The sequence below is a fragment of the Schistocerca americana genome, chromosome 3 (assembly GCF_021461395.2).
Source record: "Schistocerca americana isolate TAMUIC-IGC-003095 chromosome 3, iqSchAmer2.1, whole genome shotgun sequence".
NCBI classification, from domain to species: Eukaryota; Metazoa; Arthropoda; class Insecta; order Orthoptera; family Acrididae; genus Schistocerca; species Schistocerca americana.
The window spans coordinates 231,980,081-231,997,347 of NC_060121.1; the positions used below are offsets into that span (position 1 = coordinate 231,980,081).

The 17,267-nt window shown below is 41.9% G+C and overlaps 1 protein-coding gene across 2 annotated transcripts in view; it reads left to right on the forward strand.

Annotated features, from left to right (window-relative positions):
* Positions 1 to 9,347, forward strand: part of LOC124605480 — a 136,674-nt gene extending 127,327 nt beyond the window's left edge. For both annotated transcript variants that reach the window (XM_047137201.1, XM_047137199.1), the window contains one exon: positions 8,754 to 9,347. In XM_047137201.1, the coding sequence (XP_046993157.1) occupies positions 8,754 to 8,813 (60 nt within the window). In that variant the 3' untranslated portion in view covers positions 8,814 to 9,347. The remainder of the gene's footprint in view (positions 1 to 8,753) is intronic.
* Positions 9,348 to 17,267: the final 7,920 nt, after the last annotated feature.

Consider the following 17,267-nt stretch of genomic DNA (forward strand, 5'->3'; position numbering starts at 1 on the left):
ATTTGGCATTAGCACAAATTTTAATTCATTACTTTAATTCATTACTTATCAAAGATAAAGTTGAGTCTCATATGTCTCCAGGAAAATGTAATTCCATCAAACCAATGATTTTTGTATAAGTTGGCTTTAGCATCATCTTGATGTCCTTGTTCTTGATTCCAATGATAGGCCAACCTCTGGATGCGAGTTACAGCAGCATGAACATACAGGGGTTTCATAAGGCTGTTCAGGCATGGGAGTAAGTTAAGCAGTCATAAAGTTAAGGTGATGTTGGCTGTCCGTGTACAGTGAATAGGGGTGGTGTCATTGGTGCCGTATTTTTGGCCGTGTCAAATGGTCATTCTCTGTTGGTGGCAGGGATGGCAGTTGGTAGGACCAACATGGGTGGAGCTGTTTCCAGTTTCATTGAAGAGTGACCTTGCTCACGGACACTGGTGTACAGATGTTCCTCAAGAGACATCTGTACGGATGCTGGCATCTAGGCATGCCACCTTCCGAACAATGTAGCTCAGAATGCTGTCCGTTGATGGAAGCAAGGTCTATGATTTGTCCTTCACTGATGGCTGTGTGGCAACTCCTCTATACATTTTTTGTGGTATGGCACAGTTCTGTAGGAGTTTATAAAAATGCTTAGTGCAATTAGCTGTTAAATTTGCTTTCTATATGTGCTTGAAATTCTGATGAATTTTTCAACTTTGCAATTCCTTTGGAGACAAATAAAAGTACAAATATTCAGTGGATTTCGTCAGTTTGTAAATAAAATGATGGAGATCTAATCCTCCAAAATATGTAGCAGAAAATGTAATATAATAAATGGAACTGGTTACACAATTTGCATTTCAGTTGATATTTATAAAAAAAAAAGGCCAAGCTTAATCTGAAATGTTCACATTTAATGCTACAATAACCTTGTCATCACTGAATGAAAAAGTTCAGGCCTGCTTATTGCCAGAACATCCAACAACGTTTCCTCAAAGGTGGAATGTCTCACCAACTGCTCCAAATAATTTTCAGAAAATACCATATTTACCTGAATATGAGATGACCCTGATTATAAGACAACCCCCTTTTTTTTCTCAAGAGGCTTCTTGAGAAAAATTTATTTTTAATACGTACTGACTAATCAAAGTTATAAACTGTTTTATTGACAAAGTATCTGTCTAAAAAGTTAACTTTATACTTATTCTAAATTAATGCAATTTATTGGTTGTCTACATTATGATAAAACAAGGAGAAGTAAAATAATCAGAAAGAAATGGTTTACATTAATTTGTGGACAATTTTTTCTACTTTTTTCACTTACTAACTCATCTGTGGTGTGAGTATTTTTAATCATCATCATCATCATCCTAATGGCACAGCTGTGAAATTTATGTTCTTGTTGTCACAAATATTTGGCTGTTTCTTCTGAATATTTCGCAATTTCTGAGGTGGTTGTTGCTGTGGGACCTGAGAACACAGATGTTTTTATCCAAATACATATTGGATTTTGGTTCTATACTGATCTGAGAATGTTACTCTGTCACATGCTTCCAAACATATCGTCTGCCTACTGCTCTTTCATTGGTAGTGTAGAACCAACAGCTGACACCACCCTCTTTCGTTTCTGTCAAACATCACAGTGAGCTTTGACAACATTGGGCAAAAAAATATGTAAGTACACCACTAATCCCTGTCTAGACTTTTACTGTCACCTGCAGAAATGAATACTACAGTTCAGTATATGTCCAATTTTAAAGTCAATTCAATTCCATCCACAAATGGATTCTGTCAAACTGCAGTTTAAATGTGGTAGCTGTTTCTAAAAGGCCAGAGTACACATTATACATTCCCATGGTTGGCAACATGATGTAATTTATGCCTGCTCACTAATCCCCTCCTGCCATCCAACTAGTTCTCAGCCAAGCTGGTAACATTATCCCCCTCCAATCCTTTCATAGCACTGTGCTTGAGCAACTATGAAACACAGACTGCAGTATCTTCTAGGGTGCAAGTCATATGTAGCAACAGCAACTAATACATAAATAAAAGATCGCAATCACAATTTAGTCCAATTCTTGAACTTCTGCCTGTCCCGTGATCTACTGATGTCTGTTGGTACTATCTCCACAACAGGTCTTGCCATTGCAATATTTCCCTGCAAGAATCACAGTCAGTTTAATAGGAATGATTTCATTTATTATACATTTCATTCTGGATTAATTTTCCTTCATCTGTCATCTAAATGTCACCATTATGCTCTATAGCTGATTAAAAGATAACATTTTTACCCTGTATTCTGATACATGAACAGTGATCAGATTTCTCTTTTTCAACCTGCTTAATAAATCAATACATTCTCGCATAATCAAATAACATAGTGATCTGGATTCAGAATCTAGTAGTGTTTTTTGAACAACATACCCACTTTTGAATGTTACCTTCACTTAAAAAGTGACGTTAATGTTTGTAGATGTATCCATACATGTATGAGAATTTTCATTGCAAACCTGTTCAGATACAACAACCGTCTGTAGGATGATACAGTTTAGTGCTATTTCCTCCTGTGTTTCAAAAGATTATCAAATTTTAGGCAGAGAAATAGATTGTTGCAGTGGTTAGTTTATAGTTTCTCACATATACCATGCACTAATGCAGCACGAGTCAAATGTGACATGATTGATTGAGGAACATCAGTACTGTATCAATCACTTTGGCATATTGGGAAATCTTGAAGCTGTTTGAATGCAAAGCTGTTCATTTGCCCAGTCCTTTCCTTCCAAATTGTTTAATGAATGCCATTCGTACATACTCAAGTAAACAATGTTAATCTTAGCAGCAGTAGTTTAATCTGCGAATATAAGATGACCCTGTATTTTTCAAATGGTGAATTTTGGAAAAACCTCATCTTATAATTGGGTAAGTATGGTACATTTAGTATAGTGTCACAAGACTCTTTGTCCCTATCTCTCATTCTGAAAGGATGCATCTCCCAGTCTGTAGGTGGCAGATAGAAATTACCCCCTATCACTATGGCATGGTCACCAACTTCACCTACCACTGTCTGACATTCACTCTCTGACTCACAAGACAAACTGTCCAGATCAAATACTTTTGGAGGCACAGCAACTTTAAGGTTTTCAAATGATGGGTATGGCATGAGATGTGCCACAGCTATTGCCTAAGAGATCACATCACTACTACAGCCCTGAGCAGCAGTCTGAAGCTTGTGGACCACATCCAGTGTGTAGTTTTTACTTGTTTTTGGACTGTGAGACAGAGTCTCCTTGTATCTGTATATGTAAAGCACAGTTCCAAGGCATATTTTACTTCTAAATAGATCTAATTAAATATGTTAAATAATTAAAAGGATCTAAAGCTGTGATGTCTGAACGACCAAAAACACTGAGGCAACAATTGGGGCTAAAGCTACCTGAACTGGTGTGTGCTACTAGGATCACATGACACCAAGGTTCATAAAATATATGAACACTTACTTGCTTGTTTGTGTACTCAACCAGTGTTCATCAAACTTGAGATCATGTGCCAACCATGCAATCTGCCTTCAGTGACCGCACTTGTGAACTGTTCGCATCCTGTTTGACTCAACTCCCATCTGATGTAGGCCTCTCATGATTTCACCCCTTCATTGGTTTCTGTCTGCCTAATAGTAGTGTTCCTTCAGGACTTCCCACCAGCTCTGGTTTTACTTCACTATGGTAAGGTCTGCAAGCCAGATTTGCTGGAGAGTGTTTAACTGCAACATCAATTCATATAGTTCTCGTAGCTCCTCCTTTTTCTCTGCACCAAAGACTTTCTTCAAGAGTTTCTCAACATCCACCCTTGTGGGACAGACGGTTTCTGTTTCATGTAACATCACTGGAACTATTCTTGCTGTAAATGCTTTGAGTTTGGTTTTGTCACAGAGTGTATGTGATGTCATTATCTTTTTCATGTTGAAGTATATTTTGGATTAATTAATAGCAAGTTGTTTTATATCCAGCTTTGAGTTTCTGGGGTTGTTAAACCAAATGCCAAGTTAAGAAGCTTTTTAATGTAAGGCCTGGCCAAACAGAATGCGGACTGCCAGTGCGGATCATGCCGTAGTGGATGGCCTGTGTGTACAGCAACAAGGGACGTCACACAGGCAAGAGCAGCTGGCTGTAACAGCTACTGTTGCTGCGTCGGTTGTCATGCTGTGGAAATGGCTGGAACCTCATTAGTAGTTTGCACATGTAGCATGGTGCGACAGAGTTGCCTCCTATCACTACCAAGGCAGTTCCGGCAGGTTACATTTTGTCTAGCCATGCCTTTAGCCATACACAGCTCTTCAGCTTGAATGGGGCCCTTTGCCCTGCTTCTCAGGATATGACTTATCACATTTGCCTCCTCAGCACTGATTATGAGACTGGCTTTGCTTGTATTCTGAGCTAGGTCCTTCACTGTCTTCATCATTGTGGTTTTTACTATGCCAGGCTGCAATCATCAACATTGGCACCTTTGTCATCACTGCTCATTTCTTGGATGACTTTCTCAAGCACCATGTTAAATAATATGGGTGAAATAGTTTGATTTTATACCAAACCGCTTTATGTGTTTATAGATATGTGGTGTCTGTCTGGCATAAATTTTCAAATTTCCAAATTGATTTACATTAATGCCCACTCACAGCCAATGTCTGTAACTCAGTTGTGTCTTTGTATATTTAATTTCTGCAGATATCTCTTCCTTTTGTTTCACCTACTCTCTTGTCTCTACATGCTCTCCCTGTGCCCACTAATTTCCTTGGTACCCCATTTTCCTCAAGCATGTTGTACACTGTCAGCATGTGGACAGTATGACACTGAGATGACAAGATTATGGGATAGCAATATGAAAATATGCAGATACAAGGTATAAAAAGGCCAGAGTATAGGTGGAGATGTCATTTTTTACTCATGTGATTCGTGTGAAAAGGTGTCCAACGTGCTTTTGGGTACACGGCGGCACTTAACAGACTTTGAATGTGGAATGGTAGTTGGAGCTAGACGCATAGGACATTCCATTTCAGAAATTGGTTGGAAATTCAATATTCCCAGATCCAGAGAGTCAAGAATGTGCTAAGAATACCAAATTTCTGGTATTACCTCTCACCACAGACAATGCAGTAGCCACCAACCTTCACTTAACGATCGAGTAGTTGTCAGTGTTGACAGACAAGCTACATTGTGTGAAATAACCACAGAAATCAATGTGGAACTTACGACAAGTCTACCCCTTAGGACAGTACAGCGAAATTTGGCATTAATCGGCTATGGCAGCGGACATCCAACGTGAATGCCTGAGATAAGCAGTATGACATCGCCTGCAGTGCCTCTCCTGTGCTGGTGACCATATTGGTTGGACCCCAGATAATTGGAAAACTTTGGCCCTGTTAGATGAGTCCCAATTTCAGTTGGTAAAAGCTGGTGGAGTTATTTGAGTGTGGGGCATACACCATTAAGCCATGGACACAAGTTGTCAACAGGCAGTGTGCAAGCTGATGGTGGCTGTGTTTACATGGAATGGACTGGCTCCTCTGGTCCACTTGAACTAATCATTGACGGGAAATGGTTGTATTCGGCTACTTGGAGACCATTTGCAGTAATTCATGGTCTTCTTGTTCCCAAACAGGTCACTGGGTAGCAACCATTTGCAATTGGTTTGAAGAACATCCTGGACGATTGGAGTGAACGATTTGGCCACACAGATCGCCCGACATGAATCCCATCAAACATTTATGGGGCATAATCAAGAGGTCATTTTGTGCACAAAATCCTGCACCAACAACACTTTTGCAATTATGGATGGCTGTAGACGCTGCATGACTCAGTATTTCTGCAGGGGACCTCTGGGGACTTCTTGTACCCATGCTGTTTCCATTTGCTGCACTATGCCATGCAAAGGGAGGTCCTACACATTAGTAGGAGGTATCCCATGACATGTATCACCTCAATGTGTATCTCTTGGAATAATGTGTAAATATTGTCAGAGTGGGCCTGTTGAATTCCAGTGCTCTCCCAACCAGATAATTTATCTGTAGTTGAGCTCCTCTGTGAAACCCTTCTTGATAGTTCCCAACCATCTTTTCAGTCAACAGTTTTAATTTATCTGTCATAAAGAGCAAAGACGAATTTGTATGGCACACTCAGCAGTAATATCCCTCTGTTGTTGTTACAATCCCTTTTGCTATCCCCCCTATTTGTTGGAATAATTACAGATAATATCGTATTGTGTGGAATTTCTTTGCAGCCCCATATTCATTGGATGAGATTATATAGTGCTCTACGCAAAGATTTTTCCTCCTGCCTTCAGTATCTCTGCAGTTATTTTGTGCTCGCTGGGATCCTACCTGTTATATAATTTTCTAATTGCAGCTCTCACAGTGTCCTCAGTGACTTCCACAGTTTTCATGCCCAAATCTCAGCTTACAGCAACTGCTCAAAATATTAACACCACTTGTCTAGTATCTTCTCATAACTTGTGAGCATATACACATCTTGATTGTTAATTATCAGCAGTTCATACTTGTATCCATTCTTTTTCTGCCTCATGTTCTGGAAATGCTCTATGCAGACAAAGTCCTGCTGCTCGCTACTGCTCACTGGCTAGCATCTAGACCTCTACTGACTTTCAGTATTCACTAATTCAAACTTATTCATGTAACAGTAGCTCTTGGGATGGCATGAAACTACATTACAAAGTTGGTTCATGTGACAGTAATACTTGGAAAATACACAATCAATTAAAAAAATTAAAAAAGCAGAAGTTAACACAGTCAAATAAACACATTCTGCCCATTTCTAATAGAAGCACTTAATGGAACAACTGAACTAAAACTATCTACATGTACTAAGTACTGTTGCTGCTTGCTACTATTTTTTTCAGAGAACCATTTTCATCACAATGTGGACTCATTTCTTCATCAGTTCCTGGTGAATATAAGATGGTTGCTGTGTTGGAGATAGAGAGAGTTTCTGTTGCCAATAAGGAACAGAATGGTTTGGTATATGACATGGTTGGCATGTCATCAAATCTTTTATTGGGTGCCAGCTTGCTTTCTAGTGGAGGATGGGCGAGATGCATAGTGTCTGTTGTGGCCAGGTCAGCAACTGGAACATTACCTTTTTCCATGCTTCAACAATGCTCTGACAGTGACATTGTACTCCATAGTCAGACGGTGGTTTTTGGTGGTATATCCCTTGGAGTAATCTAGAAGTGTTGTCGGAATGGGTTTGCTGAATTCCAATACTCTCCCAGCTAAATGTTTGATCTATAGTTGACCTTCCTGTATGGGACCCTCCAGTTGTTTTCAAGCATTGTACGGGCGACTGGTTTCCTCACTATGCCCCATCTGTCCACTGTAACACTCCATTATAAACAACAGAAATACCTTTAATCAAACTTTTTAAGAGTAGAAATGATCAGTCATAAGCTGCACAAATTTTTCTTAAATTAACTTCTTTACTAGTTTTGGCAAATTAATTTGCCCTCCTCAGAGGATCATACAATTAAGCTTACATCAGAAAGCAATCATCAAGCAAACTCTGGACGATAGAGTCCTACAAAAAATGGGTATAGAATAAGAATTTAGTTATTTTCATGGACTGGATCACAAGTAACAGCAGATTAATAACAATAAATGTAGAGTAATAAAACAGATTATAAGTGTACCTACATTAAAATTTTTACATAGTACTGTCAAGTAGTTAAAAAGTAACATAAAAAATGTGAAAATATGGCAACAAAAATACTCCATATCTTAAGTATAATATTAAAAAAACCACAAGACATGTGGTGATTTGGACCAGCAGACTGATTGTTTGACTATAAAATATTTCACGTATGTAAAAAAGCAACAAGCACTAGTGTACCTAAAAACGTATGAAGACATAAGCACAATGAGGGTGTTCATATCTGTAACATAAGTCAAACAAAACTGAACATCAGTCCTAAAGAAATCAAAACACCTTGATGATTGTTTTCAGATGTAAGCTTAATTCTATGATCTTCTGAGGGTGGCAGATTAATTTGCTGAAACTATTCAAGAAGGTAATTTAATAAAAATTTGTGCAGCTGATGACTGACTATTTCTATTCATAAAACATGCTCCACAGTTGCTGATTGACAGTCGCGAATAAAATTTTAATGAAATGTTGGAGGTGATAGAAGCTAATGCTGGCAATGGCAGTTTTTCCTGAATTTATGTACTTGTGACAAACATTTCAGAATACGTCATGTGGAAAGCCCAGTGCTGCATGACCTCAGAGATGAATTGTACTATGTAGCAGGTGGCCACAACCTGGCGATGATCAAAGTGCGCTGATGATGTTGCATGCCGTACACCCCCCCCCCCCCCTTCCCCTTCCCCTTCCTCCTCCTCCTCCTCCTCCTCCTCCTCCTCCTCCATTTCCCACGTGTGTCAATCTGACACTCAATCATGTGATATATCAAACTGTTCCATTCATTGTGACATTGTGATGATGGAAGTGCTCTATCTCCAACAAAGAAGCCATATCATATTTAGTTTTTCAGTTATGTGCTTTTGTGAATGTATTGAACTTGGAAAAGAAGAAGTATTTCATTGCAGTAATTTGTTTGTTTCAAAAGCCAACTGTGAGGCTGAGGGCCCCAACATCTTTGCAATATTTGCTTCAATGCCACCAGAAATGTTTTGTGGCTTTCTTGTAAGCTTCTCTTTTGATTTGATTTTATGCGACTTTCTAATTTTTTTTCTTTTCTTTTTTCTCTTCCAGCTGTTCCTGACAGTGCGACATGTGTGGGCAGCAATTGATACATTGGACAACATGGCCTGAAATAATGACAGAAAGTCTTCTAATTATACATTGAAACTGTAAGGTGTGTTCTATCTTCCTAAAGGGCTTTTAATAAATGTTAAAGTTTGTGAAATATAAAATGTGCATACTTTCATTGTACCTATGTGATGTGCAGGCAGCTTTGATTTTGGTGTTAAGAGTAATTAATGAGCTATCGATGTGTCCAGTATTTCAAAATATTTGCATGTAGGCCCAATATAAAAAAAAATTCAAATTCTGTTTTACTGAACTAAATAAATACACTAGTAGCCAATGTTGCTGTAACTATTCAAATTGATCATTGTTGTATTTAGTACAATTTTAATTGTGTGTCAGAAAGAAATATTAGTATAATGTTTAAAGATATTGGTGTCTTTATTTATTATTAGTCAGTTAAATAACATTTTAATCTGGACATAGCACACAGTGTATTACCAAAAGAGGAGGCTGAAAGAATGTGCTGTAGAGTAAAGACTTATAACTTGTTATATTTTCAAGATATTTTTAAATAAAATGACTTAACAGTTTTCAGTACATTGCTGTCTTATTATTCACACACCAATACCAAGTCTCCACTTCAAGAACATTTTTGGGGATAAATCTGTTTGCTATAGTTGAACAGTCAACAATGAAAAAGAATTTTAAAGTGTGTATGTTGCCATTGATTTTGATGGAAATCATGATCAAATTTTATGACAGACACACATTGCCCCTCTATTTTTGTGCAATAATATTGTGTTATCTGTTCAGTACAAGTTCGTTGCATATGCTTGAAAGCAACAAAGTATGAGTTTCTTTGTGAAAAGGAAGGAACTTGGATTTTTATTGTTTATAAAAGATAATTTTTTGGGGATAAATGGAAGACAAACTGAGAAGGTATCATGGATCCTCTGCTTCATCAAATGATCTGGTCTAATAGTGTTCATTGAATTTAATTGTGGTCATAGAAGCACAAGTTATGTAAAAGCTGTGAGACATCAAGTGGGGGTTGCAGCTAAAAACATAGTTAACAAAATTCATGTTATGTAGAACATATGAGGGAAGAGCCACATTCTAAACATTTCAAATGAATCATTGTTTAATATACTACATGCAGAGTACCTAAAAATTCATGACATCCATAATAAACATCAACTAGACTTCCAAAAACATTGCTTTAAGAAAACTACATTAATCAAAGTGACTGACAACATCAAACATGCCTTATAGAGGCCAGAAGTAATGAGTTTAAGACTTTTTGATTCTAGGTGGTTTTTTGTATGTAACTTTGAAAGGAAGAATTTCTCAAAAAGCATAGTACTGTGGTTCAACAGGTGACTTAAAAACAGATATCAACAAATTGTCCGTGGGTTGGAGTAATCATCATGGGAGTTGGTTTGGGGGATTAAAGGGACCAGACTGCTACAGTCATTGGTCCCTTGGTCCAAAATTTCAAACACACACACAGAATAAAAAGGAACAAGTGAAAAGACGACAGATGACACAGGACAATAAAGACTTAGACGGAGACCAGACAAAAGGAATTAAAATCACACAGAGTGTGACAGTGGTTGGCCGACCATAGAGACAAAAAAGGAAAAGCCAACCTCCGGGAAACACATTAAAAAATCAGTCTAAAATCGTAGGCCAAAGGCCAGAATCAACACAAAAAAGGACAGACACTTAGATTAAGTGATAAAAGCCCCCTGCCTGAATAAAACGCAATACTAAGCCTGTCATAGAAGTGCCATCTGTTAAAAGGGCAGGGAGCGCTTCAGGCAGCGCAAATGTCTGCCTGAGCACGGCTAAAAGGGGACAGGCCAACAAAATGTGGACCACCGTCAAGGCCGCCCTGCAGCGACATAGAGACGGGTCCTCATGACGCAGTAAATAACTGCGCGTCAGCCGGGTGTGGCCAATGCGGAGCCGACAAAGGACGACTGAGTCCCTGCGAATGACTCGCATGGATGACCGCCACACAGCCATTGTCTCCTTGACAGCACGGAGTTTATTAGGTGTGGTCACATCGTGCCATTCAGCATCCCAAACCGGTAGAACTGCACGGCGTAGGACTGCCCGTAAATCAGTCTCCGGGAGGCCTACCTCCAGAGTTGGTTCACTGGTGACTTGTTTGGCCAGGCTGTCAACATGTTCATTGCCGGGTATCCCAACATGGCCTGGGGTCCACACAAAGACCACAGAGCGGCCGCAACGGGCAAGAGCAAGGAGGGACTCCTGGACAGCCATCACCAGATGAGAGCGAGGGAAACACTGGTCGATATCTCATAAACTGCTCAGGGAGTCGCTACAGATAACAAAGGACTCACCTTAGCAGGAGCAGATATACTCCAGGGCACGAAAGATGGCGACCAGCTCAGCAATGAAAACGCTGCAGCCAGCCGGCAATGAATATTTTTCGTAATGGTCCCCTAGAGTCAGAGCGTAACCGACCCGACCAGCAACCATCGAACCGTCAGTGTAAATAATGCCAGATACGTACCAAGGATGGATAGAAAGCGGCAGTGGAAAGCCTCCGGAGGGACTGAGTCCTTTGCACCCTGTGCCAATTCAAGCCGAAGGCAAGGGCGCGGCACACACCACAGGGGTGTACACAGAGGGGCCCAGAAAGGAGGTGGAAGAGGGAAAACCCAAAGCCCGGAGAGAAGCTCTCTGACGCAGACCGCGATCGTACAACCCGACCGAGGCCGACGTTCTGGGAGATGGACGACCGACTGTGGGAATAGGAGACGATAATTAGGATGCCTGGGCAAGCTAAAAACATGCATAGCATAAGTGGCCAGTTAACTTCGGTGCCGTAACCGCAATGGAGGGACGCCTGCCTCCACAAGTATGCTGTCCACAAGGATGGTCTGGAAAGCACCAGTGGCAAGTCGGATCCCGCTGTGAAGGATTGGGTCCAGCACCCGCATCGCAGATGGGGATGCTGAACCATAAGCCAGGCTCCCATAATCCATAAGAGGGTAGAGCGGTCGGCGCCCCATCTGGTGTGGCTCAAGCATCGCAGAGCATTAAGATGCCGCCAACACACCTGCTTAAGATGCCGAATGTGTGGGAGCCAAGTCAACCAGGCATCAAAAACCACACCCAAAAAGCAATGCGTCTCCACCACACCAAGAAGTTCCCTGGCAAGATAAAGCTGCGGCTCAGGGTGAACTGTTCGTTGCTGGCAGAAATGCATAACGCAGGTCTTGGCAGCTGAAAACTGGAAGCTATGTGCGACAGCCCAAGACTGCGCCTTACAGATAGCGCCCTGCAGCTGACATTCAGCAGCTGCAATGCCAATGGAGCTATAGTAGAGGCAGAAGTCATCACCATACAAGGACGCTGAGACAGACGTTCCCACCGCCGCAGTGAGCCCGTTAAACAGGCACACACTTAAAACAGATCCCTGTGGCATCCTGTTCTCCTGAAGTCGGGAGGACCTATGGGAGGCCGCGACTTGCACGCGGAAGGTTCGATGCGACAGAAAATTTTGGATGAAAAGCGGCAGTGGACCCCGAAGACCTCAACCATGAAGCGTAGAGAGGATGTGATGGTGCCATGTCGTATTGTACGCCTTCCGCATGTCGAAAAAGACAGCGACGAGGTGCCGACGGCGGGCAAAGGCTGTACGGATGGCTGACTCCAGATTCACCAGATTGTCGGCGGCAGAGCGGCCTTTATGGAACCCACCCTGAGACAGAGCTAGAAACCCCGAGACTTGAGTACCCAACTAAACCGCTGGCTCACCATGCGTTCGAGCAACTTGCACAGAATGTTGGTGAGGCTAATGGGGCGGTAGCTGTCCACCTCCAATGGGTTCTTGCCATGTTTCAAAATGGGGATAACAATACTTTCCCGCCATTGCGACAGAAACTCCCCCTCAACTCAAATACTGTTGTAAAGGTCGAGGAGGCGTTGCTGGCAGTCCACTGAGAGGTGTTGCAGCATCTGACAGTGGATGCGATCTGGCTCGGGAACAGTATCAGGGCAAGTGGCTAGGGCACTGTGAAATTCCCACTCAGTGAATGGGACATTGTAGGATTCAGGATGGCGCGTGTGAAATGAAAGGCTTTGATGATCCAACCGCTCTTTAATGGAGCAGAAAGCCAGTGGGTAATGCACAGATGCGGAACTGAGAGCAAAATGGTCTGCTAAGCGGTTGGCAGTTATGTCAGAGTCAGTACAAATTGCCCTATTCAGTGAGAGTGCAGGGACGCTGACAGGGGTCTGATAGCCATAGAGGCGTCTAATCTTTGCCCAGACCTGTGATGGAGAGACATGGGGGCCAATGGTGGTAACATACCGTTCCAAGCACTCCTGCTTGTGTTGGCGAATGATGCGGTGGGCCCGCGCGTGGAGCCGTTTAAAGGCGCCGAGGTTTTCGAAAGATGGATGCCACTTGTGACGCTGGAGCGTCTGCCTGCGATCTTTAATCGCCTCGGCAATCTCTGGCGACCACCAAGGCACCGTCCTCCGCCGAGGACACCCAGAAGAACTGGGAATGGCAGATTCTGCGGCAGTAAAGATGCCAGTGGTGACTGAGTGAACCACCGCATCAATGGCTTCGCGAGAAACAGGTTCAATAGTGGCAGTGGAGGAGAACCAGTCAGCCTTATTCATAGCCCACCTGCAAGGGTGCCCAGAAGACTGACGCTGTGGCAGTGAAAGAAAGATCGGAAAGTGGTCACTACCACACAGGTCATCATGCACACTCCACTGAACATACGGTAAGAGGCTAGGGCTGCAGATCGACAGGTCGATGGCGGAGTACGTGCCATGTGCCACACTGAAATGTGTGAAGGCACTATCGTTTAAAAGGAAGAGGTCGAGCTGTGCCAATACGTTCTCTACGGTGGCGCCTCGACCTGTTGCCACTGACCCACCCCACAGAGGGTGTTGAAGTCACCCAGTAACAGGAAAGGTGGCGGCATTTGGGCTATCAGCACCGCCAGGACATGCTGTGGGACATCATCATCTGGTGGAAGATAGAGACTACAGACAGTAACAGCCTGTGGCGTCCACACCCAAACAGCGACAGCCTCTAAAGGAGTCTCCAGAGATCTGGTCTTCGATCACTGTTTTTATCAATGATATTTCATCTTTGCTACACTCTTAAGTGTAACTAACTCGCTGATTATGTCTTAAACTATACTGTAAGACCTTGCTGTCATGTGCCTACCGGCAGACTAGGAGGGAGGGGAGGTCACTCTGGGCCTCTGGTAAAGGGCAGCCACCAAATCTCGAGGTCCTCAAAATTTAGAGGCCCCCAGTACATACCATTTTTATTAAAATTAAATCCCAACAATACCAAAACATGTTCAGTAAATAAGAGGTAGTTTGGAGTCTGAGGCTCTATACATGTGTGAAATGTAAACATAGGTATCTGCTTACCTATTATCAGGCCATGGGAACTGTCAATGAGTGTGTTCAGAATTTTTTGTAAAAAAACTTGAAAAATGTAGAATTGTAATCAGTTGTCTGATGGATGCAATTATTCTACTTGAAATGTTTTTTGATTCCTATGCTGTCTGCACTGGTGTACTGCAAGCACAGTTTAAAAATACATGCATAAGTGCAGTGAAGAGATTACCAGTGATTTATTAATTTCTTAACTCAAGTATTACAGTCTAAAAATTATTTTTTTCAAAGTTTATACCTAATTATTATTGAATTTATTTAATGAGTATGAAAACTCAACTAGATGAACTAGAGTCATTTAGATTTAATCAAAGGTTCTTACCAACTGTAGACATTAAGATCAACACTATAGTCATCCAGACTTCACAGGCAGAAACTAATCCAATGTCACATAAATCATTGTTTATAGTCAATACCTGAAGAAGGAACACCCCGCTCACTCTAAAGCAAAAAAGGAAAGCAAAGAGTGAAGAAGCTAAGTCACTCACTGGACCTGTATCCTAGTAACTTTCCACTTGTGGAGATAGCGAAGGGAAGGGAAGAGTAATCAATGCATTGAATGTGGGTCCTGCATACAGATAATTTTTGGTGTTGTGACTACAAACAAGGGGAAAAGTCTACGTCATGCGATTTTTATGATGACTTTGATGCAAAGTGATATGGGAGGGGGGTGATAAAGATAGTAATAACAAGGGACTTTCTGCGAATGAACATATTTCTGTCGCACCTAACTTTGACTCCTCTTCATCAAATGATACTGTACATTGGCCAATATCTGTTCCACAGCATATCAGAATTGCGGTAACTGAAAGGGGTAGTGAAGTGTATAAAAATAGTGAAGAACCTTTCAAATCTAGAAAAAGACCAGGTGAACCCACTAAAAGAATACATCATTGTTTAACTTTGTTGTGATTTTAGTCTCATTTGAGCAAGACTAAATATTTAAGGAAATAGATTCTATGCTCACTATCAACAAAGAACCTGTACTGTTTTTGCTGCTGATTATTTGCTTCTGAGGGCAATACTGACAAGAATAATTTTTTCAAGCTTCTCTCAGAAATCAAATCCAAAGATATCAAAGCATGAATTGTTATCTGAACAACTATCAAATTTAAAAATATGGAAAACACTCACTGTGGGCGTGAAAGTTAATGAAATCATTGACAAGATAATCAGAAGATTGTTAATGATGAGACCTAGAAATCGAGGAACAGTACACTGCCTTTGCAAATTGCACTACTGTTAGCATAACAACACTGTGCTCTCCATGGTTTTTTGACTGAAATGTGGCCAGCATTGTTGTGCAACAGCAAAACATCCTACTTTTGCCGATGTGGTCGAACACGACTCAGTCGAGCTTGAAGTTTCTTCAGTGTCGTCACATACGCATCAGAATTTATGGTGGTTCCACTTGGCATGATGTCGACAAGCAAGAGTCCTTCGGAATCGAAAAACACCGTAGCCACAACTTTTCCAGCAGAAGGTGTGGTTCTGAATTTTTTTTTCTTGGGTGAATCTGCATGATGCCACTCCATTGATTGCCTCTTTGTCTCTGGTGAAAAATGATGGAGCCATGTTTCATCACCTGTCACAATTCTTCCAAGAAATTCATCTCCACCATTCTCATACTGTTCCAAAAGTTCGCTGCGTACTTTTTTCCTTGTATCTTTGTGAGCCACTGCCAACATCCTGGGAACCCACCTGGCACAAACCTTTTTTAACACCAACACTTCCTTCCCCTATCCCAATGTACCGTGATAATTCGTTCACTGTGATGCATCTGTCAGCAGTCACCAATTCGTTAACTCTCTGCACATTGTCTGAAGTGCGTGCAGTACGAGGCCTGCCGCTGCTAGGACAATCCTCCATATTGCCGTGCGCACTTTCATCACATAACCTGCTTGCCCACTGACTAACTGTACTGCAATTGACAGCAGCATCTCCATACACCTTTTTCAACCTCTTGTGGATGTTTCCCACTGTCTCGTTTTCACAGCACAGGAATCTATGACAGCACATTGCTTCTGACGAATGCCAAGTGTAGCAGCCACCTTGAAGACATGCTGTGACAGCGCCACTCACGGGAACAGGTTGAACTGAGTTTAAAAACAAGTGGGAAGGATGTATCTACACACTGCAAAACTTTCACATATGCAGAATGAAAACTGTATTTTTACAAAAATAGTGTGCATTTCTTTTGGAGTGACCCTTGTATTAATGCTATAAAGCCAACTGATATTGTAATCGTACAAACCATCAATACTTTCATAAAGTTTGTGTGTAACATTCAGTTGTCTGATCATGTCAGCCTTTTCAAAGCCCTGTATGGATGTAACTAGAGATGTAACGTGAGTTTTGTTGAAGTTCACACTTACTAACACTCTTTATTCCTTACTCACGGGATAGACAAGTGAGGAACGAGAAATACAGAGTCACACAATCCAAGTGTAATCCCAGTGTGAGATGGTAGTTATCGTCACGAAGCAACTGGTGTAATATGCGGCTCACACAGAACACCAAGAATAACTGCTTTTGCCAGTGAAGTGCCTGCTTATGTCAGGAAGGTCAGCCACAGGATCCTACCAGGTGACACAGCGATCGCCTTTAGTCACTCATAGCTCTTAGCACTGTCTGTGCTGTGGATGGCAAGTATTGGTTGATTTTGGACAGTTACATCAACCCTCCCTCCCCCAAAGAAGGCATACATGGACAGAAGAGGCCCCTGTGGTACTAACTGTGATGAGGGAGTGGCGGGTCAGCAGTGGGCACGAGGACCGTGAGGGTCCCCATCAGATGGCCTCTAGTGGAGACATCATACAACAGGTGATTGTGAGAGCTGTGGACTGTAGCAGGAACACAGGATGGACAGCGACTGAAGCATCGCGTCCAGACCGAGGCGCTGAGCCAGAACCAGTGACGGGTTCGAGGTAGAGGGTTGAGGTCCTGGTAGAGACAGCAGTGTAAGGAGAATCCATCCTCTCGAGGGGACACCACCTTCACGAAGCACTGTCAGTGCGGGTGGAGAGGCTTGTGTATCCGTGTGAAGCTGAGAGC